Source organism: Oncorhynchus nerka, linkage group LG22, assembly GCF_034236695.1.
Source record: "Oncorhynchus nerka isolate Pitt River linkage group LG22, Oner_Uvic_2.0, whole genome shotgun sequence".
NCBI lineage: Eukaryota > Metazoa > Chordata > Actinopteri > Salmoniformes > Salmonidae > Oncorhynchus > Oncorhynchus nerka.
Window position 1 is genome coordinate 87,352,529 of NC_088417.1, and position 27,648 is coordinate 87,380,176.

A 27,648-nucleotide genomic window follows, 5' to 3' on the forward strand; every position below is an offset into this window, starting at 1 on the left:
TGCGAAATAAAGGTGGTGTGGAAACAACTATCTGAATGGCTTCTACAGTGGATGTATACAAACTCTTCATAAGGAAGTTATTGGTTTTGATAGTTCAAGACTTACCCACACTACAGCCTTTATTGAACATGGGAACCAAAATGATTGAAGTTAGTACAATGTGAGGGACATAAGCAATGCTTTCATCTGTATTAAAAAAAATGTGCAAGTAAAATCTTAAATGCTTTAACGAAAATCTAGGATAAACAAAAATTGCAATTTCCTAATTTCATATCCTTCATTAAAACATACATTCGTAACAAAGACTTGACATTATACAGATAATATTTTCTCAGAAAATAAGCCTGAACTGTCTCTCAGACATAGATCTTGAACTTGTTTACATGTGCAGAACTAATTCAATCTCATTCATAGAGTTACATTGCAGAGAGCGACAATGAAAGAAAAAGTAATAAGAATTATTTTTCATTGAAGCGTTACAGGCCTTTTTTCTGGCTGTTGATTGGTAACCAGTGGATTCACCGCATTCCGGCTGCGCTGTGATTGGACGGTGGGATGTCCTGATCCGACACAAACGAGGTGTTAGCAGTGGTCTCCATGACAACAGGCGACAGTATGTGACGACAGACAGGGCAAGTCCCAGACTAGAGAGAGAAGATACCATAACAGTCAGTATAAACATTTCCATATCATCACTCAAAATACATTGACACAGACCAGGAGCTAGACTAAATATAGGTTGATGCCACCACCCTCATCACTTAAAGCACATTTAAATGACATGATTATGTGCAGTACAGGCCATGTACATAAAGGCTTAAGGAAGGAGAGTCTGAATGTGCTTCACAATAAGTTATTCTCCACACACAGAGGCCCTCAGTCAGTCACACATACCTTTTGGAGCCAGAGAGTCACGCAGATCTTGTGGAACATGTGGTGGCACGGCAGCTGGGTTGCAATCTCGTCTTTGACGTACTCACCACAGCAGATGGCACAGCAATGTTCCTGACCTAGAGAGAGAAAGGAAAAAGGCGAGAGAGAGAAAGACAAGGATAAAGAGAGGCACACAAGAAGAACTAATCATAAGTGTCCGAGAGTGGCGTTGGGCCATTTGTCACTACACGTTCTGCAGCCCCGGCCTCATCCACTCTGTTCTGTATTCACAGCCCCACACGTTTACATTCCATCAGGCTCCATTCACTCCATCCACAAGCACACAGATGGAACCGCTCGCTCCGACACGGCATGACAAATGGCGGCTATCTCGACACCTGCTTACCGCAATTTATTCCCGGGGACACATGGCGTGTCAAACTTGACGAGACACCGGACACATTTACATTATGTGCCCATCATTCATACAATGCATTGCTTTACGCACGGCGAGTTATTTCTTATCGTGACACCACATCGCCTTTCTTAATCAACATTGGATCAGTAACAGCAGAATATTTCCATATGGAATGCATCGATGTGTTGAGACAAACAGCCTGCAGATGTCTTTATGATCCATTTCATGCAGACTAATGAGCTCTGAGTCTATATATTAGCAGCTGGTTTCCTTCAGTGTCAGTCTGGACTGGATTGCCGGTCCAGACGGCTAATAGTAAGAATTAGTGCAAGACTGAGGGTGGGGATTTACAGAGTGGACAGTCCCACTAATTATATGTCTTTTGATCCTGATACAAAAGGCACTCCATGTTGGTATTAACCACTGCATTAGCTAGGCCATTTACACTAGCTAGCACATGTCAACATTAAAATAACTAATCCTACTCCTTCCACCACTGGAAATATGGGTTTGCTTGATCTTTTTCAAAGAGCAGTGTGAATTATGACATTGATGAAATCCTTGAAGGTATTGCACATTTAGCAGTATTTCACCTCTTACACCCAGAATGACAGAGTCTCTTGTTGCCAACGCTAAAATGGGAAAATGCACACAGCCAATTCAAAGGAAGCAGGGGGAAGGGCTAGTCTGTTTGGTCCTACCACTGTGGTCTTCTAGCAATGTGAACTTACCAGTGGGGTCCTCCAATATGGGGATCTGAGGCAGACACTCTATAATCTGTTCTGTAGCCGGAGGGTGGGCCTGCTCCACATCAATGGCCAGGGACTCCAGGTGGGCTAGAGCTGCCTGTGAACCACAACAACATCAGGTGCCAACGTCCCTATGTATTTACATGGATGCGTACAATGTAATTAAAGTGTAGGTAGCAATGGATAACTTATTTGTATTGCTTTTAATCTTTTTAAATGAATTTATCTTATTAACACTTTGTTGTAGCTAGCTATGTGTAGGTAGCTATCAAGTAAACGCAAATAAAACCTAATATAACTCAAACGGAAAGCATTTCCGTCACCCAGGTCTTGCTGGTTAATGATCTTGTACAGTTCGCTGAGTGCCACCTTGGTGTTTGCTTGTGGCGATATGTACACAGCTGTGATACCACACGTGAATTCCCTCATATAGTGGGAGGGGGCGGTAGTTTAGCATCATAAACTCCAGGTCAGATGAGCAGGAGCTCAATGTGTCAACATAGGATGGCACAATCTTGAAAAGCACACTTGAAGCAAAAACATTTAGAGATGGAATGGTGAACAAATATGATCCTAAGACCTTTCTGTCTGCACTTATGTGTCATGTGGACTTGATAAGAGTCTAGGGTTTTAGCCTTACCTCCATAGCTTGGGCCAGACGCTCTTCAAGAGCCATGTATGTGAGGAGCTGAGGATCCACATAGGAGATAGCCTGGGCCATCCCAAAGCCCTCTCCAAAGTCATCTAGCAACCTTAGATGAAGCAAAAAAAAAAAAAAAATTCAGATAATGTTATTCCTGGTCAGGAAACCTCCTGGCCCTGCATACATCTACCACGTTGCAAACTCATCAAAGTACATTACAGGAGTAAAATGTCAAACATTCTACACACCTCCAGAAAATTATCACAAAATCACAATAGAAATCTATCTATCCATCTATCTCTCACAATTTGGAGTTAAAACTCCAAATTGTTCCCCACCTCCACTCAGCGTCCAGGTCCTCGCTCAAGCTGGAGTCATCCTCCAGGTTGTTGTTCCCATCCAGAATGAAGAGGCCTGGGTGGACAAAGTGACTCATGCCATCTGGGTCTTCGTCACTACTGCTGCCCGTCTCCTCGTTGTACATCAACCACGGTATCTCTCCCTCCTCCAGAGGGGTCGGCTCCCTGCACAGCGCGTGCGTACACACACACACACACACACACACACACACACACACAGCGTACACACACACAGGTTGATTTCATTGGACACCAGACTGAAGAAAATTGACAAACAGGGAGAGACTTATCCAATAAGAAACAATCATTTCCATTTTGTGCCCTAAATGGACATGACCAACTTTTCATCTTGCAAATGAGAATCAAAAATAGTATTCACTGGAAATGTAGGCTATGCAGACAGGTATTTATTTCTGTGTATTGTTAGATATTACTGCACTCCTGGAGTTAAGAACAAGCATTTTGCTACACCCGCAATAACATCTCCTAAATATGTATGCGGCCAATAACATTTGATTTGATCAAATGATATACATGTACAGTAGTTGGCATATCTTAGCTAGTTAATCATCAAATCATTATCCGTGGAAATGATTCAGCCTACCTCAACTGATTTAATTTATTAATGTAAGACCTTGCTTGGAGACTGTGCTGCTGTGCCACTTAATCGTTATTCCAGCCCACACCTTGGTTCCACATCACAGCATTAACACATGGAGGTGTCTGAGGGTTGGCTGTGCTTACCAATGACATTATACACTATAAAATATATAGTATACATTAGATATACATAGTTAAATGCACTGGTCCCCCAGTCCCAATGTCAATACTTCCCCATTTAACTACTCATATCTGCATTACTCTAGATTAGTACATGCATTTAGGCCACTCCCAAGCCATTGATAGCATTTATCATAAGTGACCGTTATAATGCTGTATTATGTTGCAGTTATCAGGAGTGACCCGTATTTTGCTGCTTACTCAGGGGGCAGGCTGAGCTCGGGGACGTCCTCAAGACTGCTGCTGTGCAGTTCGTCCAGGCCGGGCAGCGTCACCCAGCTCTCCTGACTGGAGCCACGCTCCTTCTCCAGGCCAGAGTCCGACGTCCACAAGGCTGACCACTCCCCCTCGCTGCACTCCGAGCTACAGACACACAACACACACATGCGTCAGTCCACCTAGTAAGCACCCCCACCTAATCTGCTTAGCAGAGAGGTCTCAGCAGTAAAAACACAAGCAACCTCCGCTTCCTCAACCCTCAGTTGACACTATCAGGACAACAGACAGCTTCGTGTTCACACTTTCACAGAAAGGCAACAATAGGATTGTGAGTTGCAAAGTCAATGACCATCAGAGACCTAGAAAATGCCTTGTCTAACATTTATGTATAATTCCAAATGCAGATAAACTATAGTGGAATGTTAAACTGATATTTTCCTATCACAGAAATCTGACACTTATGATTAGATCCCACTGAACATTATATATAAAATATATATACACACATACACTAATATATACACACACGGTCTTGTACTATTTTACTACAATCTAAAAGCAATAAAAGGGTGATATGTAAAAATGACAATATAAAGGTATATTAAACCTTTCCTCAGCCTTCATGAAAGGAACACCCGTCTCATTGGAGTCCTCCAGCTCTTCCCAGATGTCCTTTTCATCATCAGAAATACATTTGCTACCAGCTTCTCCATATTCACCCCTCCTCTCGATAGGGCTAAGCCCATATGAATCAGTCGGAGGGTAATCAAAGAGAAACTCCTGGTTTGGCCTTTCCGTTTGTGTCAGGAAGAATGGCGGTGCGGACACACACTTGGTCTTGCTGGCCTGTTTGGCTGAGCCACAGTGTGCCTCCTCGCCATGAGAACTCTTCCACTTCTCCAGGTGTGTTTCACTAGTCTGCTTACGAATTTTGGGCCTAACCACCATCTCTGACTGGGTCCCCCTCTGGTCGTCGTTCCCCAACTCAGCAGGACCTTTGGGGCCAACAGTTGCTAGGTCCTCTGGTGTTCGGAACTCAGTGCTGATTTCCAGGTGATCTGTTCTGTTGTGTTCTAATATATTCCACTCAAGAGGGATTTCTTCTGTGTTAGAATCTGATCTAGGATCTGTTCTAGAATCTTTCACTGACTCAGTGTCTCTGAGGGAGCAGTCTGTCGTCCCTTCACTAGATTGTGTGTACAAATACGAGTGCAAACCGCTGAGATAGTCAAACTCTTTACCCAGCTCGAAGATCATGTCATCCAGTCTTTTCTGGAGACCGTGAGACGCGTCGGAACCCTGTCCCCCCTCCTCCTCGCCGCCACTACTGTCCGGCTCGTAAGCATCAATATTTACAATGCTCAATATGCTGGAATTAGAAGGGTTGCTGTCCTCGTCCTCGGGGATAGGCCATGCACTAGCTTCTGCACTTTTCTTCGAGACACCGTTTTGGTCCTGGTCTGAGGCTACAGGTTGGTCACTCTTTTTGTAGGGGATGGAGTGGGCTTCCAATGACTGCCTAGAAGTTGACTGTTTCTTGTGGGGAGGATCTTTGCCAGATTTGATTTTCACCTCTGGGTGAACCGAATTCGATGAGACAGGAAAGATGGCGTGAAGCATCGAGGAGATGTTTCCTTTTGAAGCTAGAAAGGAGAAAGGCATTTAGTTACAGCTAAAACATCTACTATTACCATGACTTGCCAATACACAACTATTATACTTGCTAAATACTGACATAGCATGCAGCAGCTCCAACCAGCCACCATTTATGGAGCAGATTGGGGTTTATAGGCTTAGCTGCTCACACTGAATTCCATGTCACAGGATAAATGGATCCAAACCTGCCCCGGTGCAGTGGGTGCAGCACTTACTCACATGCTGCTGCTCACTACAGGAGTTGCTTAGTGGTTTGCCATGATGTCAAAGAAATAATAAACATAACTTCAATTGATTTGTTGACCTTGATATCATGTAGAAATATAGGCCTGACTCAAATAGCCTACAAGCTTGTCCCTCAGCTATTCAATACACTGCAAATGGGACTTAAGTCGTATTTATCTATTGCACCGTGAACGTACATATGGAATGCGCTCTACGGACACCGTCCATTTCCGTATCGGGCCAATCCTCCACGCTGGCTGGGTTCCTGTGCTTGGCAGAGGTTGGACGGAAGCTAACGTATGCATGCCTCCTGCCGTATCGCCTTCCTGTGATTGTCTGATGTCCACCAGGTGGTTTGGGCCAGGCTGGCTTGCCAGCTTCCTGACCCATCACTAGAGAGAAAATAACAACATTGCAACTTTTAATTTGGCGCCTTGTGTTTCAAAGAGTGACTGATGGTCTACTTTCAGGTTCGATTAAACCTACTGGGTGATTCCATGCCAGCAAAGCCAAAAATATTTTTGGTACCTCAGATTATTCTGGCAATTCTCACATAGAAACTTAATTGAAAGGAAGAATGTTTAACATGCTTTCTACATTTGCATTGCAAACATTTTTTTTTAGATCCTGATGAAAGTGACTTCAGCCCTAGAGTACAGTCGCTAAGTATTAACAACCCTTCCCTTTTATCACATTGTTATGTTACAGCCTTATTCAAAAAATGTATCCCCCCTTCAATCTTCACACAATACCCCATAATGACAAATGAAAATAAACAGAAATACCTTATTTACATAAGTATTCAGACCCTTTGCTATGAGAATCGAAATTGAGCTCAGGTGCATCCTGTTTCCATTGATCATCCCTGAGATGTTTCTACAACTCGATTGGAGTACACCTGTGGTAAATTTAATTGATTGGACATGATTTGGAAAGGCACACACCTGTCTATATAAAAAGGTCCCACAGTTGACAGTGCATGTCAGAGCAAAAACCAAGCCATGAGGTCAAAGGAATTGTCCGTAGAGCTCCAAGACAGGAGGCACAGATCTGGGAAAGGGTACAAAAACATTTCTGCAGCATTGAAGGTTCCCAAGAACACAGTGGCCTCCATCATTCTTAAATGGAAGAAGTTTGGAACCACCAACACTCTTCCTAGAGCTGGCCACCTAGCCAAACTGAGTAACCGGGGGAGAAGGGCCTTGGTCAAGGAAGTGACCAGGTGCCCAATGGTCACTCTGACAGTAGTGATGCACCGGTAACCTTTTTGGCTGATACCGATATTTTCCTTGCCAAAAAACCTGATACCGATATTTAATTTTTTTGCGTCCTTTTAAGCACTCTAGTAGTTAAATAGTTAAGACACACGGACACAGAGGTCTAAGGCACTGCATCTCAGTGCAAGAGGCTTCTCTACAGTCCCTGGTTCGAATCCAGTCTGTATCACATCCGGCCATGATTGGGAGTCCCATAGGGCGGCGACGCACAATTGGCCCAGTGTTGTCTGGGTTTGGCCGGAGTAGGCCGTCATTGTAAATAAAATGTTCTTAACGGACTTCCCTAGTTAAATAAACTGTTACACAGAGAGAGAGATCAAAAAGTTGTTGGCATTCACGTATGTCCCCATTACCAGTAAAACATAATCAAAACCTATTTCTTTCACTTACTTGCTGTGCTGTTTCATTGTTCATTTGTTTAATTCTCAACCAGGATTTCATCATACATGTCAAGCAGTGACGTTCCAGCTGTCTGTCCGTGGCTTCTCTTCCTCAGTGTGCACTGTCAATGTGTCTGTTTCCATCTTGTCCAGCGGTGTATGTAACATTTCACGTAAACCCTGTTTCTTGTCTGCATCGAAGTAGTGGTTCGTGTACATAGAGTCGAGCATGGTGGCGACAGAGTAACGAGAGAATGCCACCGAACCGCTTGTTAACAGCCTGTGTCGGCAGTTTGTTGAGCAGGCGTTTCAATGACAGAGGGTATCACGTCTGCTGCAGGCTTATTTCTCGAGTCAGTTGTTCAAATGGAGCTAGCTAGTGTGTTCATGTTTCATGTTTCGTACAGATACATCCTTGATGAAAACCTCATCCAGAGAGATCAGGACCTCAGACTGAGGCGAAGGTTCCCCTTCCAACAGGACGACACTAGGCACGCAGCCTAGACAACGCAGGAGTGGCTTCGGGACAAGTCTCTGAATGTCCTTGAGTGGCCCAGCCAGAGCCTGAACTTGAATTTGATCGAACATCTCTGGAGAGACCTGAAAATAGCTGTGCAGCGACACTCCCCATCCAACCTGACAGAGCTTGAGAGGATCTGCAGAGAAGAATGGGAGAAACTCCCCAAATACAGGTGTGCCAAGCTGATAGCGTCATACCCAAGAAGACTCAAGGCTGTAATCGCTGCCAAAGGTGCTTCAACAAATTACTGAGTAAAGGGTCTGAATACATATGTAAATGTGATATCAGTAAAAAAAAAAATTAAAAAAATGTTTAAAGTACAAAAATGTCTAAAAACCTGTTTTTGCTTTGTCATTATAGGGTAGTGTTTGTACATTGATGAGGAGGAAAAACAACGTAATCAATTTTAGAGCAAGGCTGTAACATTACAAAACATTGAAAAAGTCAAGAGGCCTGAATACTTTCCGAATGCAATGTATACATGCCTCCTGTAAGACCCTATGATCTGTGAACTGTACATGATGCAGACATCTTGGTTCATAATATTTATAGTGTGCTCTAACATATGGACTATGTCTAAATTCTGAAATAGAATTTCACATGAAATGTATTCATTCAACATAAAAAATATGAATGTTAATATCCAGGTTGTATCACAACCGGCAGTAATTGAGAGTCCCTTAGGGCGGTGCACAATTGGCCCAGCATCATCAGAGTTTGGCCGGTGTAGTCAGTCATTGTAAATAAGAATTTGTTCCTAACAGACTTGCCTAGTTAAATAAAACATCTCAAAAGTATCCTTTTTGATTTTGTTCATTTGAAGACATTGTTTGGAACAATATACTCTACAAGTACATCAGATTTCCAGTGGGCTCACTACTAATTCTGAAGATTTGATACATTTTATAAGCACCACCAACACAGTGAATTGGAAAATGGATTCAAAGGGGACTCCCTCTGCTGGTAATTTGTTGAATGTTTAATCCTAAAGGACGGATGTGATTGACCCCATTTCTATGTATAAAATGGGTCATATCATAAACAGTGCCAGAGAGCTCACTCTGGAAATTTGACGTGTTTGAAGAGTATATTGTCACAAATATGTCTAACAAATAAGCTAAATCAAATGGGGTACTTTTGAGATACATATTTATTTATGTTGAATAAATAAGAAACATTCAGAATCTAGACATAGTCCATATTGTCAAAATAGACCTATTTGTCTAAAAAGAGTTAGTGTGAGAATAACTGCTTTTTTTTGTTTTGTTATAGCTTTGATCCAGATACAAGAAACACTGCTGCAAACCATAACATTAGTGGAGGCCTTCTTTACACTTAAAAACAGTCTGGAAAAGTTAGCAAATAAAAGCAAAACAACAAATAGGATTAACATAACATGAAAGCAAAGTAAACATTCATGGACTAGCTAAAACAATTGTTCAACTAGCTACAGATGTGACCAAAATTGACATGAAAGGGGAGAAGGTTTTATACTACCAAATTCAGTACGAACAGTTAAATTATCCCAACAAATGATAGGCCTATATGAAGTGATTTCAATGCCAACAAAAATTGCATTTGAATTCCATATTTCTTTATTTGTATTAGGATATTGAATATTTTTGAATTTGTAATGCACAAATTGAATCATGGAATTCAGAAATGTAACTTTCATTCCATGATTTGAAACTGAATTGAATAAATATTGCATTTCATTTTTAAAATTCAAACCATTCAATATTGATATATTTGATTTCAATATGGTAGATGTTGCATTCATCGTCTGTATCAAGTTTACAACTGATAAACTTGAAATTATCAAAGTTTCATATATAAACATCTCAGATGAATTCATATTCAGTTTTAAAATGGAGCTAATAAAATGTAGATTCAAAACCAGAGACAACATCCTGGAGAACAGAGAATCAAACACTCACTGTGGTAAACAAACTTCTGGCCGTTTTTGAAGCCAATGTGGCATGTTTAATTTATTTCCTACCAATGAATTTGGCTCCAGCTATTATGACACCATTCTTGAATGCTAAGACTCTCTGGCGCATTGGCGTGCCTTATGTTCCCCTCTATGATGATCACAGGCTGAGTTAGAAGGCCCCCCCATAAGAATATAGTTGAAATGCCCTGTCATAACCCTTCTACTGATAGCCTTTCCACTCCCTATTTAATCTTGCTCTTGTGATGGTTTATTTATCCCAACCTGCTACATGAATTATCCTAAACTGCTGCGTTAATTAGCCTAACCTGATACAAAAAGTCAAATCTGACGTTAATGTGACAAGAACTAGATCCCTTCTAGCCATGACCTCTTGGTGACTGACTTAGTTCGAACCTGGTCTCCTGCATGTCACAAGACTGTAAAGGACACCAATTTAGTTGATACAATTATTTTACAAGCTAGCTTGATAGCAAGCTAATAGCAAACAAACACTTTGTTACATTTAAGCAAACTAGACAGCAATGAAACGGAATAAGCAATAACGTAGCTAACTACATAATTATTGAAACCGGCTTGCCATTGTTGTCTAGCTAGCTTGGTTGCAAAGTTGTTTTACTGACGTCATTCGCTAGCTAGACAAATTGCACAGCACTCAAGACAAATAGCTATAGTTTACGATAACAGAAGTCAATCTAGTCCGCTGGTTATGTGGCTGCTAGTTGACAGATTATTAGGGTGTATTTTCAGAAAATAAGTTTCGTGTTTAGTACACGAAAAAACCCATGGCCTTGGCCTAACGTTAGCAAGCTAACGGTATCGTGTTATGCTGGCTAGCTTGTCAAAAGAGCTTCTTCCTCGTCCAGTTAGCTAGCAATTTCCAAACGCCAAGGGACAAAACGGTCCACTTGTTATTAATCAAACATTACCGGTCCCAATATTGCTTGTTTCTTTTAACCTATAGCGACATCCATTATTCAAAGTGATCTCTGTATTACCTGTCCCCCAGGCTTTCTCTCCGTCCGAAACTGCGAAAAAAAACAGTAAGCCAACGTCATCGGCAAACTTAGTGTCATATGATAGGATTTGTCCAATCAGTTGCCAAAACAGCACTGGCAATCGATAGCCTCTTAGGGATCCGCCCCCTTTTTTCAATTTTCGCCTAAAATGACATACCCAAACCTAACAGCCTGTAGCTCAGGACCTGAAGCAGGGATATGCATATTCTTGATACCATTTGAAAGGGAACACTTTGAAGTTTGTGGAAATGTGAAATTAATGTAGGGTAATATAACTCATTAGATCTTGTAAAATATAATACAAAGAAAAAAACATGTGCTTTTTTGCATTTTTTTGAACCATCATCTTTGAAATGTAAGAGAAAGGCCATAATGTATTTTTAATTTTATTTATTTACTTTTATTTAACCAGGTAGGCCAGTTGAGAACAAGTTTTCATTTACAACTACAACCTGGCCAAGATAAAGCAAAGCAGTGCAACAAAAACAACAACACAGAGTTACACATGGGATAAACAAACATACAGTCAATAACACAATAGAAAAATCTGTATGCAGTGTGTGCAAATGAAGTAAGGAGGTAAGGCAATAAATAGGCCAGTAGTGGCAAAGTAATTACAATTGAGAAATTTACACTGGAGTGAAACATGTGCAGATGAGGATGTGCAAGTAGAAATACTGGTGTGCAAAAGAGCATAAAAACAAAAACAAATATTATTCTAGCCCAGGCGCAATTTAGATTTTGGCCACTAGATGTAACCAGTGTACGTGCAAAGTTTTAGACTGATCCAATGAACAATTGTATTTCTGTTTAACATTTTGTATCAAGACTGCCCAAATGTGCCTAATTGGTTTATTAATACATGTTCAAGTTCATAACTGTGCACTCTCCTCAAACAATAGCATGGTATTCTTTCACTGTAATAGCTACTGCAAATTGGACAGTACATTTAGATTAACAAGAATTTAAGCTTTCTGCCAACATCAGATATATCTATGTCCTGGGAAATGTTCTTGTTACTTACACCCTCATGCTAATCACATTACATTATCTCAACTGTCCCGCGGGGGACCCACCGATCCTGTAGAGGGGATTTAAACCGTGCGTCTACTATAATAAGAGAGAAGAGCAGGACACCTCGAGAGCACCCTTACCTGCTGATCTATAAATTACGTCTCCATAATCTAGCATGGGTAGGATGGTCATCTGAATCAGGGTTAGTTTGGCAGCTGGGGTGAAAGAGGAGAGAATACGATAGAGGAAACCTGAGAGAAGGGCAGTGTACCATCTAGCCATACTCCCAAGTACTTGTATGAGGTGACTACATCAAGCTCTAAACCCTCAGAGGCAGTAATCACACCTGTGGGGAGAGGGGCATTCTTCTTACCAAACCAAGTGACCTTTGTTTTGGAGGTGTTCAGAACAAGGTTAAGGGTAGAGAAAGCTTGTTGGACACTAAGAAAGCTTTGTTGTAGAGCGTTTAACACAAAATCTGTGGAGGGGCCAGCTGACTATAAGACTATCATCTGCATTTAAATGGATGAGAGTGAATCCTACTGCCTGAGCTATGTTGTTGGTGTAAATTGAGAAGAGTGTGGGGCCTAGGATTGAGCCTTGGGGTAATCCCTTGGTGACAGGCAGTGGCTGAGACAGCAGATTTTCTGACTTTATACACTGCACTCTTTGAGAAAGGTAATTAGCAAACCAGGACCAAGACCCCTCAGAGACACCAATACTCCTTAGCCAGCCCACAAGAATGGAATGGCCTACCATATTAAAAGCTTTGACCAAGTCAATAAAAAGAGGAGAACAACATTGCTTAGAATCAAGGGCAATGGTGACATCATTGAGGACCTTTAAGGTTGAAGTGACACATCCATAGCCTGAGCGGAATCCAGATTGAATAACAAAGACATACTAAGACATCAAGAGCCAGTCAGTTGATTACTGACTAGTTTTTCCAACACTTTTGATAAACAGGGCCTATAACAGTTAGGATCAGCTTGATCTCCCCCGTTAAATAAAGGACGAACCGTAGCTGCCTTAAAAAGGTCGGAGATAGGCTTGGCGATGATAGGGGCAGCAACCGTAAAGAAGAAAGGGTCTAAACCATCTGACCCAGATGTTTTTTTGGGGGTCAAGTTTCAGGAGCTCCTTTAGCACCTCGGACTCAGTGACTGCCTGTAGGGAGAAACTTTGTAGCGGGGCAGGGGAAAAATAGGGAGAAGCATCGGGGATAGTCACATTAGAAGCACGGTGGCTAGGAAGCAATGCAGGTGTAGAAGCACGGTGGCTAGGAAAAACTCCCTAGAAAGGCCAAAACCTAGGAAGAAACCTAGAGAGGAACCAGGCTATGAGGGGTGGCGAGTCCTCTTCTGGCTGTGCCAGGTGGAGATTATAACAGAACATGGCCAAGATGTTCAAATATTCATAAATGACCAGCATGGTCAAATAATAATAATCACAGTAGTTGTCGAGGGTGCAACAAGTCAGCACCTCAGGGGTAAATGTCAGTTGGCTTTTCATAGCCGGTCATTAAGAGTATCTCTACCGCTCCTGCTTCTCTAGAGAGTTGAAAACAGCAGGTCTGGGACAGGTAGCACGTCCGGTGAACAGGTCAGGGTTCCATAGCCGCAGGCAGAACAGTTGAAACTGGAGCAGCAGCACGGCCAGGTGGACTGGGGACAGCAAGGAGTCATCATGCCAGGTAGTCCTGAGGCATGGTCCAAGGGCTCAGGTCCTCCGAGAGAGAGAAAGAAAGAGAATTAGAGAGAGCATACTTAAATTCACACAGGACACCGGATAAGACAGGAGAAGTACTTCAGATATAACAGACTGACCCTAGCCCCCGACACATAACCTACTGGAGGCTGAGACAGGAGGGGCCAGGAGACACTGTGGCCCCATCCGATGATACCCCCAGACAGGGCCAAACAGGCAGGATATAACCCCACCCACTTTGCCAAAGCACAGCGCCCACACCACTAGAGGGATATCTTCAACCACCAACTTACCATCCTGAGACAAGGCCGAGTATAGCCCACAAAGATCTCCACCACGGCACAACCCAAGGGGGGGGGGCGCCAACCCAGACAGGAAGATCACGTCAGTGACTCAACACACTCAAGTGACTTACCATCCTGAGACACCCCTCCCACAAAGATAGGGGGGGGCGCCAACCCAGACAGGAAGATCACGTCAGTGACTCAACACGCACCCCTCCTAGGGACGGCATGGAAGAGCACCAGTAAGCCAGTGACTCAGCCCCTTGTCTGTGAGTCTGCGTCTCTCACATGGGTAGGCAGACCATTCCATAAAAATTGAGCTCTATAGGAGAAAGCCCTGCCTCCAGCTGTTTGCTTAGAAATTCTAGGGACAATTAGGAGGCCTGCATCTTGTGACCATAGCGTACGTGTAGGTACAGTATGTACGGCAGGACCAAATCGGAAAGATAGGTAGGAGCAAGCCCATGTAATGCTTTGTAGGTTAGCAGTAAAACCTTGAAATCATCCCTTTCCTCAACAGGAAGCCAGTGTAGGGAGGCTAGCACTGGAGTAATATGATCACATTTTTTGGTTCTAGTCAGGATTCTAGCAGCCGTATTTAGCAGTAACTGAAATTTATTTAGTGCTTTATCCGGGTAGACGTGGCTGAACAGGGAGTACAGGAAGAAACTAAGCACACACCCTTAAGGGGTAGGTGTTGCCCACCCTTACCACCTGGAAGTTCAAGATCCAGTAGCAAAGGGAGGTGTTTAGTCTCAGGGTTCTTAGTATAGTGATGCTCTTGGGGGCACTATGGTCTTGAACGATGAGCTGTAGTCAATGAACAGCATCCCCACCTAGGTGTTCCTACCATCTTTACTCACCACACATGCAAAGCGCTAACACACCCTCCATTTGGCAAATCTAATCAGAATTATATCCTCCTGATTCATTGTTACAAGCAAAAACTCAAAAAGGAAGTAACAATACGAATTTGGTCCGATGAAGCAGATGCTAAACTACAGGACTGTTTTGTTAGCACAAACTGGAATATGTTCGGAGATTCATCCGATACCATTGAGGAGTTTACCACATTAGTCACGGTGTCACGGTGTTCTTCCTGGGAAGGAGAGGACCAAACCGGAGCATGGTGTGAATGCATCATTTAATAGATGACGACAAGAAAAAACACAAAGTAAACTGTACAAAACCAAATAAACAAATAACGACCGTGAAGCTATCCTAAGAACTGTGCTGACACAAGCAACTAACATAGACAATCACCCACAAACAAACAGTGAAACCCAGGCTACCTAAGTATGATTCTCAATCAGAGACAACTAATGACACCTGCCTCTGATTGAGAACCATACTAGGCCGAAACATAGAAATCCCCAAAATCATAGAAAAACAAACATAGACTGCCCACCCCAACTCACGCCCTGACCATACTAAATAATGACAAAACAAAGGAAATAAAGGTCAGAACGTGACACACGGGTTCATTAATAACTGCATCGACGACATTGTCCCTGCAGCGACCATAATTACATATCCCAACCAGAAGCCATGGATTACAGGCAACATCTGCACTGAGTTAAAGGCTTGAGCTGTCACTTTCCAGGAGCGGAATACTAATCCGGAGACATAAGAAATAATGAACCATCAAACAGGCAAAACATCAATACAGGGCAAAGATCAAATCCTACCATAATGGCCATGACGCTCGTCGGATGTGGCAGGGCTTGCAAACTGTCACGGATCACAACGGGAAACCCAGCCAAAGGGAATCCTTTCCAGGTGGGAAAGGGCAGTGTGGAGTGCAATAAAGATGGCGTCAACTGTGGATCTGTTGGGCCGGTATGAATTGAAGTGGATCTGGAGTGTCTGGGATGATGGTGTTGATGTGAGCCATTACCAGCCTTTCGAAGCATTTCATGGCTACAGATGTGAGTGCTACAGGGTGATAGTCATTTAGGCAGGTTATCTTGGGCACAGGGACTATGGTGGTCTGCTTGAAACATGTAGGTATTACAGACTTGGTCAGGGAGAGTTTGAAAATGTCTGTGAGGACACTTTCCAGCTGGTCTGCGCAAGCTCTGAGTACACTTCCTGGTAATCCGTCTGGCCCTGAGGCCGAGTGAATGTTAACCTGTTTGAAGCTCTTACTCACATCAGCTATGGAGTGTGTGAGCTCACAGTCGTCCGGAACAGCTGGTGCTCTCATACATGGTTCAGTGTTGCTTGCCTGGAAGTGAGCATAGAAGGAATCTAGCTCTTCTGGTAGGCTCGCATCACTGGGTACCTGGTGGCTGGGTTTATCTTTCAACCCCTACCAGGCAGGCTCCAATGCAATAACTCTTTGACAGCCTCCATGCTGGTTGCTACTCCTCCTCAGGAAAAGCCTGCTGCTAGGTGAGTCGGGTGTCCCTCTTTAGTTCACAATACTTCATTAGAGATACATTTTTTTTAGTTTTACAGCAAATTTCCTGCAATTCTGCAGATTTATTTTTGCCATGGGGTGGAGATCATTTCTGCAGTTTTATAGCTAATCTCCTGCAATCCTACGCATTTTGTAATGATTTATGCCATATGATATCTGAGTGAGAATGACTAACAAAATCATTGTGGGCCCCCTAAAGGTCATGGCCCCTGGGCACCTGCCATGCATGCCCAATCGGTATTCGGCCATGATTACTACAAGCTTAGATAGCTGGCTAGACTAACTACCAATCTATAAATTGTTAACTGACATGGCTAACTGAGTGACTGTCAGTGACTGAAATAACAAGAGTAAAAGTGCTGATGCACAACCAAATTTCGTAATTGCACCAGGTGTATTCTGCTATTCTTACTGTTAATATTAAGTTGAGACCCCGACTAAGGTCCTACATTTAAAAAAAGTAATTATAATAATTGTTTTTTGGGGGGGATATGTCGCCGCATATCGGTTGGGGGCCCTAATCGGACGCTTATGTCACTTCTGTCTAGAACTGGCCCTGCACACCAGGCTAAAGAGGCTTCATAGAAATTGGTTCCTAAATCAGCTTGAGTTCCAAGCAAGGGATGGGGATCTTTGAAGCTTTCTCCACCAGAGAAAATATTAGAAGAAACATTTATATTTAAGAACATTTACCCTGCAGCAAGATAATGATTAATGAAGCAAATCTTTAAACGTGTAAATTAATTCTGCCAAATGTAGATGATTTGACCTTGATGATACAATTACAAAAGTTGATCAAAAACAAGTATTTCGTGTTATTATTATTATAACTATTATTATTACTTTATTACGCCTAATAGAGATAAACAGATGATAATTCACTCTCCAAATTAACCCATTCATATATATTTTTTACCTGTTAGATTTGATACAAATTATGCCATATTTTTCGTCACAAAATGATGTCAGAGTAGGCGTATACAAGTTTCTGTTCTCCTCTACCCCACTGCCTGGCCTGGAGAATGAAGGGAGACGCTTCTCAGTTGTAAGAATACGTTCACAAAGGAAACTGGTAATGCTAAGAAAATATTAATTGCGCCTTCGCTTTTCTCAATCCATAATTGCTGCCTTAAATTTTTGGCGTTTTCAACTTGTTTGCCTCTAATATTACAATCATGAGGGAGTAAGGAATTAATATTTGTCGGTGCATGGAGCTTGTTCATTTCCACAAACGCTCCTGATTTTTCCAATGACATGGTGTCACATCTGGAACACTGTCTCTCTTTTTGAATTCCAAATGTTGAAAATATGAACGAGATCATGTAGTAGTGAAGCTGGCATTTGGAGAGCCGTTAAACATCAGGAGCGGGTGCTGAACATGCCCATGCAGCTGTTTTCACAAGGTATCTAACCTTGAAGTGCTTTCTGGAGTTAATGGCCAACTTTTCGCTACACCAATGAATGATTGGAGTGGAGACGAATTTCTGGAAGATGCAATAGCTGAATATGATAGGAACTAGGAAGGGCAATGAATGCAAACCTATGGATTTGGAAACGTTCCATACGCGTTGTGCCCTGGTCTAAAAACTCATCCCCACTTTACCCGTGCGTCCCAAATGAAAAAAGTTGTGAGTCGGTAGGCGGCGCACGTTCACACCTATGTTTTTCACTTCCTTACTTCATTTGAACAGAAAACAAATGCAGGAATGAGACGGGGTTGTCGGCACTGGCCAACACGATCTACTGAATCACAACTATTTCGTACTGAAACTTCGCGACTGGGGACGCAGTATCTTTGGGTGACATACCCAGCTTTTAAAGCTTGTTGTTCATAGAAGGAGTGAATGTGGACAATTATGTTAGTTCCGTCCTAACACACTAAAGAAGAATGAACTTTTTTGGGGGGGAATAGCATGAGATTTTTCTGATCCTCACCGCAGAGTCAAGACATCGATCATTCCCTGAGGGTGATCTACATAACTATATGTTACATTGCGGTCAGTCAATGTGATCAGCTTCGATTCACCTGGCAGTTTCGATTGTAAATTATGATGAAGCTCAGTCGGCAATTCACTGTTTTTGGAAGTGCCATATTCTGTGTTGTTATCTTCTCATTGTACCTGATGCTGGATCACCTGCAATTAGACCATACAAAAAGTCCAAACAACGGTGGGGATAAATTGCAAAATGTAAGTTTTTCCATTTCGTTGGCTGTTTGATTCAGATAAACTACTTGTTTTCTCACGTTTTGCAATCTAGATCAGACATGCATGTATAAGATCGTAGCGTATAACTTGAGTGCAACGTTGTTTTTACATGGTTGCACAAATATCAATGACTTTGTAAAGTAGCCCATTTCCTCAATATCCTATCTATGTTGTGTAGGCAATCACATAGAGAACTGGCGTTGATTGGCTGCTGTAGGCTTACTACTTAGCCTACAATGTTATAACGTTACATTGTAGGCCTATCCAAGGTTCAAGACAATGTAAACACATTTTCAACTGTAGCCTGTACAGTAGGCTACATACTATCGTTGTGTTACATGATAGAGTTATTGTCTTGCAACAGATATGGTTCCAATTAACACACACAAAAAAAATGCATATTGAGATCTTATCGTGGGCCGGGTTGTTTGTTGCATAATTCCATTCCTGAATGAGTGAAAACTAGTCTTCCTAAGCATACGGGTTGCTCCCACAATATTAACAATGTTCCAGTATACACCTATATTATAATACACATGTTATACACCCAGTGCTGTTGCCCTAGGTCTGAGATTTCTGAGACTAAGTGAAAACTGGTAAAAGTGGTAATGTTTGTGTAACAAGAAGGTGACTGTCCACTTGTTTTCTATATAGTAGTCATTTCCACTTAAAAATAACCCTATATACACTTTGTATTTGTCACCGTGGATGACATAGGTCCTCATTTTGGTAACCCTACAATAATGTTACATTTATAAAGCTTTACAATTAGTTTATTGGCAGTCAATTAAAATATGAATAGGCTCATTATAGCTCATTTATAAACATTCATTGCATAATTATATGCATACTGTATTGTATAAAGCCAGTAAACTTGTTCTCCCCTGTCCCTCCTTCTTGTTCATCAGGGCCAGTTGTCCATCCTGCAGGATAAGATTGACCGCTTGGAGACACTACTGTCAGAGAACAATGAGATCATAGCCAACATCAGGGACTCTGTGATCAATCTGAAGGAGTCGGTCAAGGATGGCCGTGGGGGTCTTGACGGCGGGAACATGAGCCAAGGGCCCTATCTAGAACTGCTGGCTTCGCCTCCACTGGTCCTCCCTATTGACTCACAAGACTGTCAGTTTGCGACAAGGGAGTTCTCCAAGCCAGCAGATGGGGTGCAGGTAAGAGTTTTATAAGGTGGATACAATGAGAAACAAACCGTTCAGGTATTCGTGTAGCAACATTGTTGCAAGGTTGAACTGCGATCGTATCTGTTCAACATACTCCAGGGAAAGTTTGAAGTAAACAAACCTCCATTCACACAGTTAACTGCCAGTGTTTATTTTAATTGAACTCTGAATTTCACCTCTTTTAATAAGATACATCATTATATAAAGAGACACCATAATGATGTCATTACCATGATGCCAACCTTCCATGCTGAATTGCTCCCACCATCAGTGTGAAATATGAAGCCTTGTAATAGCCATGGGGACGATACTTATTGCAATGTGTCGTGGTTATGGTGTTGAAATGAAGGACAAATGTTAAAACCATTACACTACTATTACACTACCATTACGCTATGTGCCAAGAATATGTTATTGAATATTTTTCCAATTAATATTATGAGCACACAGACCGCGTAATGCATTAGTATACAGCTCGAATGAATTCAAACAGGTGTCCTTTGAAAAGGTTTGGTTATATTATCTGGTCTGGTTGGACTATCCTTTTCCTTTCCAGGTTGTCCATCAAGTCAGGTGAGGTATTGAATGGCAGCTCATCGGAAACGTTTCTGGTTGTATATGTGGGAAACGTAAGAGGGGACTGCAGTTTGACTTGAAAGACAGGTTTCTTTAGGAAGAGTTCATACCTTTAGTTACAGTTAAGTCACTCTATACACAAGAATGTCCCAGATCGAAAAGAAACCTTTCACTCCTGTTCTTAAATAGACAGAATGAGACACCATATGTCTGTATATACATCAGGGCTCATCAACTAGATTCAGCCGCGGGCTGATTTTTTCATGAGAGGATGGTCGGGGGGCTGGAATATAGTTACAAATCATTTGTAGACTGCAAATTGACCGCAAGAAGCCCAAACAGATATAATGTTTGACTTAAACATAATAATTTCAAACGTTGCTTACATTTATATACGATCACGTGTCTCTCTATTATGGGTGGGAATACTTGGGAACAGATTTCTTCAATTAAAATCGCTAGGAGCTGATTTCCTGGTGTTTTTACAGTCTTTTATGTCTAACAATGAAAATTACCCAAAATAATAATACAAAATTATAAATATATATATATAATAAAAAATAATAAAAAACATTTGTTTATGATCATTTTTTGCTCAAAAGACAAATAAATAAAATCACATTTGGCCAGTTGGGGAACACTGATATACAATATATCTTATCATATTTTTTCTTGACATCAATCATGATAACAAGCTAATTTCTATGATTTGTATTCCTGTTATTAAAATCATGGCTTTAGTTAGTGGCTCTCGTACCATAGAGCAGACAGACATTATTTAATCTTGTCCTCTCTGTATCACATTCCATTCATTCCATCATTTTATTTGGGCAAAAGACAAAGAGACATTTAAGTTAGTGTGAGTCCCAAAGAAACACCAAGCGGTCTCAGTTTGCAGCAGAATTTCTATCTCTCACATGCATTCTTCTGACCTGCTGATGTCACAGATATGACTGTTATCGTACACACATTTTCAGGAACAGATTCACTGCTTTCTTTCTTTTCTCTGTGGTGGATTAGGCACTTAACTGCCACGGTGACTTAAATTAAACACAAAACTGAATCAAATACATGAAACTTCCTTGAACAAATTCAAGAGTTCATAGCCTAATAAAGTGAGGCTTTGCTGCAAACCAGACATTTCAGTCATTTATTTAGCAAATGCTTTTATCCAAAGTGATCATCGAATCCACAACCCTGGCATTGCAAGTGCCATGCTCTACCTACTGAGCCAGGCGTGGCCCTGTTTACCTCAAGAATATCCCACTATTTGTTTTTTGTTGTTTATTTTTCAGTTGCTAGATGTGTATGACCTCCTGACCTTTGACAACCATGATGGGGGAGTGTGGAAACAAGGCTTTGATATCACCTACCAGGATAATGAATGGGACAGCGAGCCACTGCAAGTCTTTGTTGTGCCCCACTCACACAATGATCCTGGTAAGCAGTGCACTACTTCTGAGCATTAAACGGACATTACACTCCAAATTCAGGTTGTAGTTCTTCACAATCGATGGCGTGGGACATGTATTTATCTTGACACAAGAATACTTTAGAAGTTTGAAAACAGTTGCAAAATGTTTACTTTGGAGTATATTGTCCCATTAAAGCTAACCTGGAAACACTGGACATTGTTCTGTGACTTCTTTAATGCTTTGTTTTCTCTACTTAATGCAGTCACACCTTGTGCAGACAGGAAGCAAGGCATGGGCCGCTCCACAGCAGTGTCAGGATTCATATTTCGCTCCTTCCTGGGTTAATTGTGTTTCCTGGTTTGTGAAGGGAACAAGCATTATACATACCACAGCACATAACATAAAGCATAACAAGCATTATAGACGGGTCAACTGACAACGTCACGAAAACGATGCATGCGCTTCAATGGGGCAAAAGGCTGTGTGTTGTGATTCTGGATGGCCAGATAGCTACCAACAATGACAAGAAGCTGCCATGTGGGGAATCGTAGGTGACTCATTTCTTGTTTTGAGGAGGTTTGATTGATGTCACGTCTATGCTAATATGGCTACAATTCGCTACCTAGCTAACCAACAACTGTAACAATGTATTTGAGAGACGACAGGTGCTCATTGTGCAAATGTATTTATGTTTTCAATAAGTATTGGAGACTAAATATAGTTTACATGTTGTCAACAATCTTAGCCAACCCAGTCTGTTTTGCACCATAGTTGCGCACATGTCTGTTTTGTTGCTAAACAACCAACCTGTCTATACCACAATATAAACTGGGTGGTTAGAACCCTGAATGCTGATTGGCTGACGGCCGTGGTATATCAGACTATATACCACAATATGGCACCAGGTTCCTTATTGTCATTATAACCTGGTTAGCGATGTAATTAGAGCAGTAAAAATGACAGTTTTGTCATACCCATGGTATACGGTCTGATATACCATGGCTGTCAACCAATCAGCATTCAGGGCTCAAACCACCCAGTTTATAATGTGGCATAGACGGGTTGCTTAATTATACAAAATGAAGATGTGTGTGGGGTGGCACCACTACTGTAACAATGGAGAAAGAGACCTATCCTATCGGTTTTGACCATCAGTGTGTTTGACCTTTCATTATAAAAAAGGCTTTTTGCTTTCTTTCTTTCAAATGGCCTGATATTTATTGACAAGATGACATAGAGCAATTGATGAAAGTCTTGTCCTGTTACCTTTCGAAAAAATAATTACATTACCAGTCAAAAGTTTAGACACACCAACTCATTTAAGGGTTTTTCTTTATTTTGACTACTTACTACATTGTAGAATAATAGTGAAGACATCAAAGCAAATCAAAGAAGCCACCCTTTGCCTTGATGACAGCTTTGCACACTCTTGGCATTCTCTCAACCAGCTTCATGAGGTAGTCACCTGGAAAGCATTTCAATTAACAGGTGTGCCATTGTTAAAAGTTAATTCGTGGAATTTCTTTCCTTCTTAATGCGTTTGTGGTATACAGAAGATAGCCCTATTTGGTAAAACACCAAGTCCATATTATGGCAAGAACAACTCAAATAAGCAAAGAAAAGCGACAGTCCATCATTACTTTAAGACATGAAGGTCAGTCACTACGGAACATTTCAAGAACTTTGAACGTTTCTCAACCAGCTTCATGAGGAATGCTTTTCCAATAGCCTTGAAGGAGTTCCCACCTATGCTAAGCACTTGTTGTATGCTTTTCATCCACTCTGCAGTCCAACTCATCTCAAACCATCTCAATTGGAATGAGGTCGGGTGATTGTGGAGGCCAGGTCATCTGATGCAGCACTATCACTCTCATTGGTCAAATAGCCCTTACATAGCCTGGAGGTGTGTTTTCGGTCTTTGTCCTGTTGGAAAACAAATGATAGTCCCACTAAGCGCAAACCAGATGGGATTGTGTATTGCTGCGGAATGCTGTGGTAGCCATGCTGGTTAAGTGTGCCTTGAATTCTAAATAAATCACTTACATTGTCACCAGCAAAGCACCCACACACCATCACACCTCCTCCTCCATGCTTCACGGTGGGAACCACACATGCAGAGATCATCCGTTTACCTACTATGCGTCTCACAAAGACACAGTGATTGGAACCAAAAATCTTACATTTGGACCCATCAGACCAAAGGACAGATTTCCACCGGTCTAATGTCCATTGCTCGTGTTTCTTAGCCCAAGCAAGTCTCTTCTTATTGGTGTCCTTAAGTAGTGGTTTCTTTGCATCAATTCAACCATGAAGGCCTAATTCACGCAGCGTCCTCTGAACAGTTGATGTGTCTGTTACTTTAACTCTGTGAAGCATTTATTTGGGCTGCATTCTGAGGTGCAGTTAACTCTAATGACCTTATCCTCTGCAGCAGAGGTAACTCTGGATTTTCCTTTCCTGTGGCGGTCGTCATGAGAGCCAGTTTCATCATAACGCTTGATGGTTTTTGTGACTGCACTTGAAGAAACGTTCAAAGTTCTTGAAATGTTCCGTAGTGACTGACCTTCATGTCTTAAAGTAATGATGGACTGTCGCTTTTCTTTGCTTATTTGAGTTGTTCTTGCCATAATATGGACTTGGTGTTTTACCAAATAGGGCTATCTTCTGTATACCACTCCTACCTGGTCATGACACAGCTGATTGGCGCAAACGCATTAAGAAGGAAAGAAATTCCACAAATTAACTTTTAACAATGGCACACCTGTTAATTGAAATGCTTTCCAGGTGACTACCTCATGAAGCTGGTTGAGAGAATGCCAAAAGTGTGCTCCCTGCTCACCCATGACTACCTGCCAGGCACGACTCCAACACCATCATTAAGTTTGCCCGATGACACAACAGTGGTCGGCTTGATTACCGACAACGATGAGACAGCCTATTGGAAGGAGGTCAGAGACCTAGCAGTGTTGTGCCAGGATAACAACTTCTCCCTTAATGTGATCAAGACAAAGGAGATGATTGTGGACTGAAGGAAAAGGAGGATCGAGCACAGCCCCCATTCACATCAACAGGGCTGTAGTGGAGCAGGTTGAGAGCTTTAAGTCCCTTGGTGTCAACATCACCAACAAACTATCATGGTACAAACACACCAAGACAGTCATGAAGAGGAGACTGAAAAGATTTGGCATGGGTCCTCAAATCCTCAAAAGGTTCTACAGCTGCACCATCGAGAGCATGACTGCCTGGTATGGCAACTGCTCGGCCTCCGACCGCAAGGCACTACATAGGGTAGTGCATACGGCCCAGTACATCACTGGGGCCAAGCTTCCTGCCATCCAGGAACTTTATACCAGGCGGTGTCAGAGGAAGGCCCTAAAAAAACTCCAGCCACCCTAGTCATAGACTGTTCTCTCTGCTACCGCACGGCAAGCGGTACCGGAGCGCCAAGTCTCTATGTCCAAAAGGCTTCTTAACAGCTTCTACCCCCAAACCACAAGACTCCTGAACAGCTAATCAAATGGCTACCTGACTATTTGCAATGTCCTCTCTCCTCCCATCACACCCTCTTTTACGCTGCTGCTACTCTCTGGTTATTACTTATTACTGGTTCCCCCTGTATATAGCCTCCACATTGACTATGTACTGGTTCCCCCTGTATATAGCTTCCACATTGACTCTGTACTGGTTCCCCCTGTATACAGCCTCCACATTGACTCTGTACCGGTACCACCTGTATATAGCCTCCACATTGACTCTGTACTGGTTCCTCCTATATATAGCCTCCACATTGACTCTGTACTAGTCCCCCCTGTATATAGCCTCCACATTGACTCTGTACTGGTTCCCCCTGTATATAGCCTCCACATTGACTCTGTACTGGTTCCCCCTGTATATAGCTTCCAAATTGACTCTGTACTGGTTCCCCCTGTATATAGCCTCCACATTGACTCTGTACTGGTTCCCCCTGTATATAGCCTCCACATGGACTCTGTACTGGTTCCCCCTGTATATAGCCTCCACATTGACTCTGTACTGGTTCCCCCTGTATATAGCCTCCACATTGACTCTGTACCGGTACCCCCTGTATATAGCCTCCATATTGACTCTGTACCAGAACCCCCTGTATATAGCCTCCACATTGACTCTGTACTGGTTCCTCCTATATATAGCCTCCACATTGACTCTGTACTAGTCCCCCCTGTATATAGCCTCCACATTGACTCTGTACTGGTTCCCCCTGTATATAGCCTCCACATTGACTCTGTACTGGTTCCCCCTGTATATAGCTTCCACATTGACTCTGTACTGGTTCCCCCTGTATATAGCCTCCACATTGACTCTGTACTGGTTCCCCCTGTATATAGCCTCCACATGGACTCTGTACTGGTTCCCCCTGTATATAGCCTCCACATTGACTCTGTACTGGTTCCCCCTGTATATAGCCTCCACATTGACTCTGTACCGGTACCCCCTGTATATAGCCTCCATATTGACTCTGTACCAGAACCCCCTGTATATAGCCTCCACATTGACTCTGTACTGGTTCCCCCTGTATATAGCCTTCACATTAACTCTGTACTGGTTCCTCCTGTATATAGCCTCCACATTGACTCTGTACTGGTTCCCCCTGTATATAGCCTCCACATTGACTCTGTACTGGTTCCCCCTGTATATGGCCTCCACATTGACTCTGTACTGGTTCCCCCTGTATATAGCCTCCACATTGACTCTGTACTGGTTCCTCCTGTATATAGCCTCCACATTGACTCTGTACTGATTCCCCCTGTATATAGCCTCCACATTGACTCTGTACCAGAACCCCCTGTATATAGCCTCCACATTGACTCTGTACTGGTTCCCCCTGTATATAGCCTCCACATTGACTATGTACTGGTTCCCCCTGTATATAGCCTCCACATTGACTCTGTACCAGAACCCCCTGTATATAGCCTCCACATTGACTCTGTACCAGAACCCCCTGTATATAGCCTCCACATTGACTCTGTACTGGTTCCCCCTGTATATAGCCTCCACATTGACTCTGTACCAGAACCCCCTGTATATAGCCTCCACATTGATTCTGTACCAGAACCCCCTGTTTATAGCCTCCACATTGACTCTGTACTGGTTCCCCCTGTATATAGCCTTCACATTAACTCTGTACTGGTTCCTCCTGTATATAGCCTCCACATTGACTCTGTACTGGTTCCCCCTGTATATAGCCTCCACATTGACTCTGTACTGGTTCCCCCTGTATATAGCCTCCACATTGACTCTGTACTGGTTCCTCCTGTATATAGCCTCCACATTGACTCTGTACTGATTCCCCCTGTATATAGCCTCCACATTGACTCTGTACCAGAACCCCCTGTATATAGCCTCCACATTGACTCTGTACTGGTTCCCCCTGTATATAGCCTCCACATTGACTCTGTACTGGTTCCCCTGTATATAGCCTCCACATTGACTCTGTACCAGAACCCCCTGTATATAGCCTCCACATTGACTCTGTACCAGAACCCCCTGTATATAGCCTCCACATTGACTCTGTACTGGTTCCCCCTGTATATAGCCTCCACATTGACTCTGTACCAGAACCCCCTGTATATAGCCTCCACATTGACTCTGTACCAGAACCCCCTGTATATAGCCTCCACATTGACTCTGTACTGGTTCCCCCTGTATATAGCCTCCACATTGACTATGTACTGGTTCCAACTGTATATAGCCTCCACATTGACTCTGTACCAGAACCCCCTGTATATAGCCTCCA

General features: G+C 42.5%; 2 protein-coding genes across 4 annotated transcripts in view; one reads left to right on the top strand and one right to left on the bottom strand.

Annotated features, from left to right (window-relative positions):
* Positions 1 to 101: 101 nt before the first annotated feature.
* LOC115105937 (E3 ubiquitin-protein ligase Praja-2-like) lies at positions 102 to 11,120 on the bottom strand. Of its 3 annotated transcripts, none has more exons than XM_029628453.2 (9): positions 11,049 to 11,120; positions 6,120 to 6,314; positions 4,649 to 5,684; positions 4,024 to 4,185; positions 3,022 to 3,207; positions 2,681 to 2,792; positions 2,023 to 2,137; positions 895 to 1,010; positions 102 to 644 (listed from the first exon to the last, which is right to left on the bottom strand). In XM_029628453.2, exons 2-9 carry the CDS (start codon positions 6,310 to 6,312, stop codon positions 519 to 521), a joined length of 2,046 nt encoding a protein of 681 aa, XP_029484313.2. In that variant the 5' UTR covers positions 6,313 to 6,314; positions 11,049 to 11,120; the 3' UTR covers positions 102 to 518. The 3 variants fall into 3 exon arrangements, with proteins under 3 accessions (XP_029484313.2, XP_064863610.1, XP_029484314.2); XM_065007538.1 differs by lacking the exon at positions 11,049 to 11,120 and adding an exon at positions 7,590 to 7,609; XM_029628454.2 differs by lacking the exon at positions 11,049 to 11,120 and adding an exon at positions 6,867 to 7,446.
* A 7,172-nt stretch (positions 11,121 to 18,292) lies between these two features.
* Positions 18,293 to 27,648, top strand: part of LOC115105938 (alpha-mannosidase 2-like) — a 55,155-nt gene continuing 45,799 nt past the window's right edge. Inside the window, exons 1-3 of the mRNA XM_029628455.2 lie at positions 18,293 to 18,685; positions 19,612 to 19,875; positions 21,756 to 21,900. Coding sequence (XP_029484315.2) covers positions 18,545 to 18,685; positions 19,612 to 19,875; positions 21,756 to 21,900 — 550 coding nt within the window. The 5' untranslated portion in view covers positions 18,293 to 18,544. The remainder of the gene's footprint in view (positions 18,686 to 19,611; positions 19,876 to 21,755; positions 21,901 to 27,648) is intronic.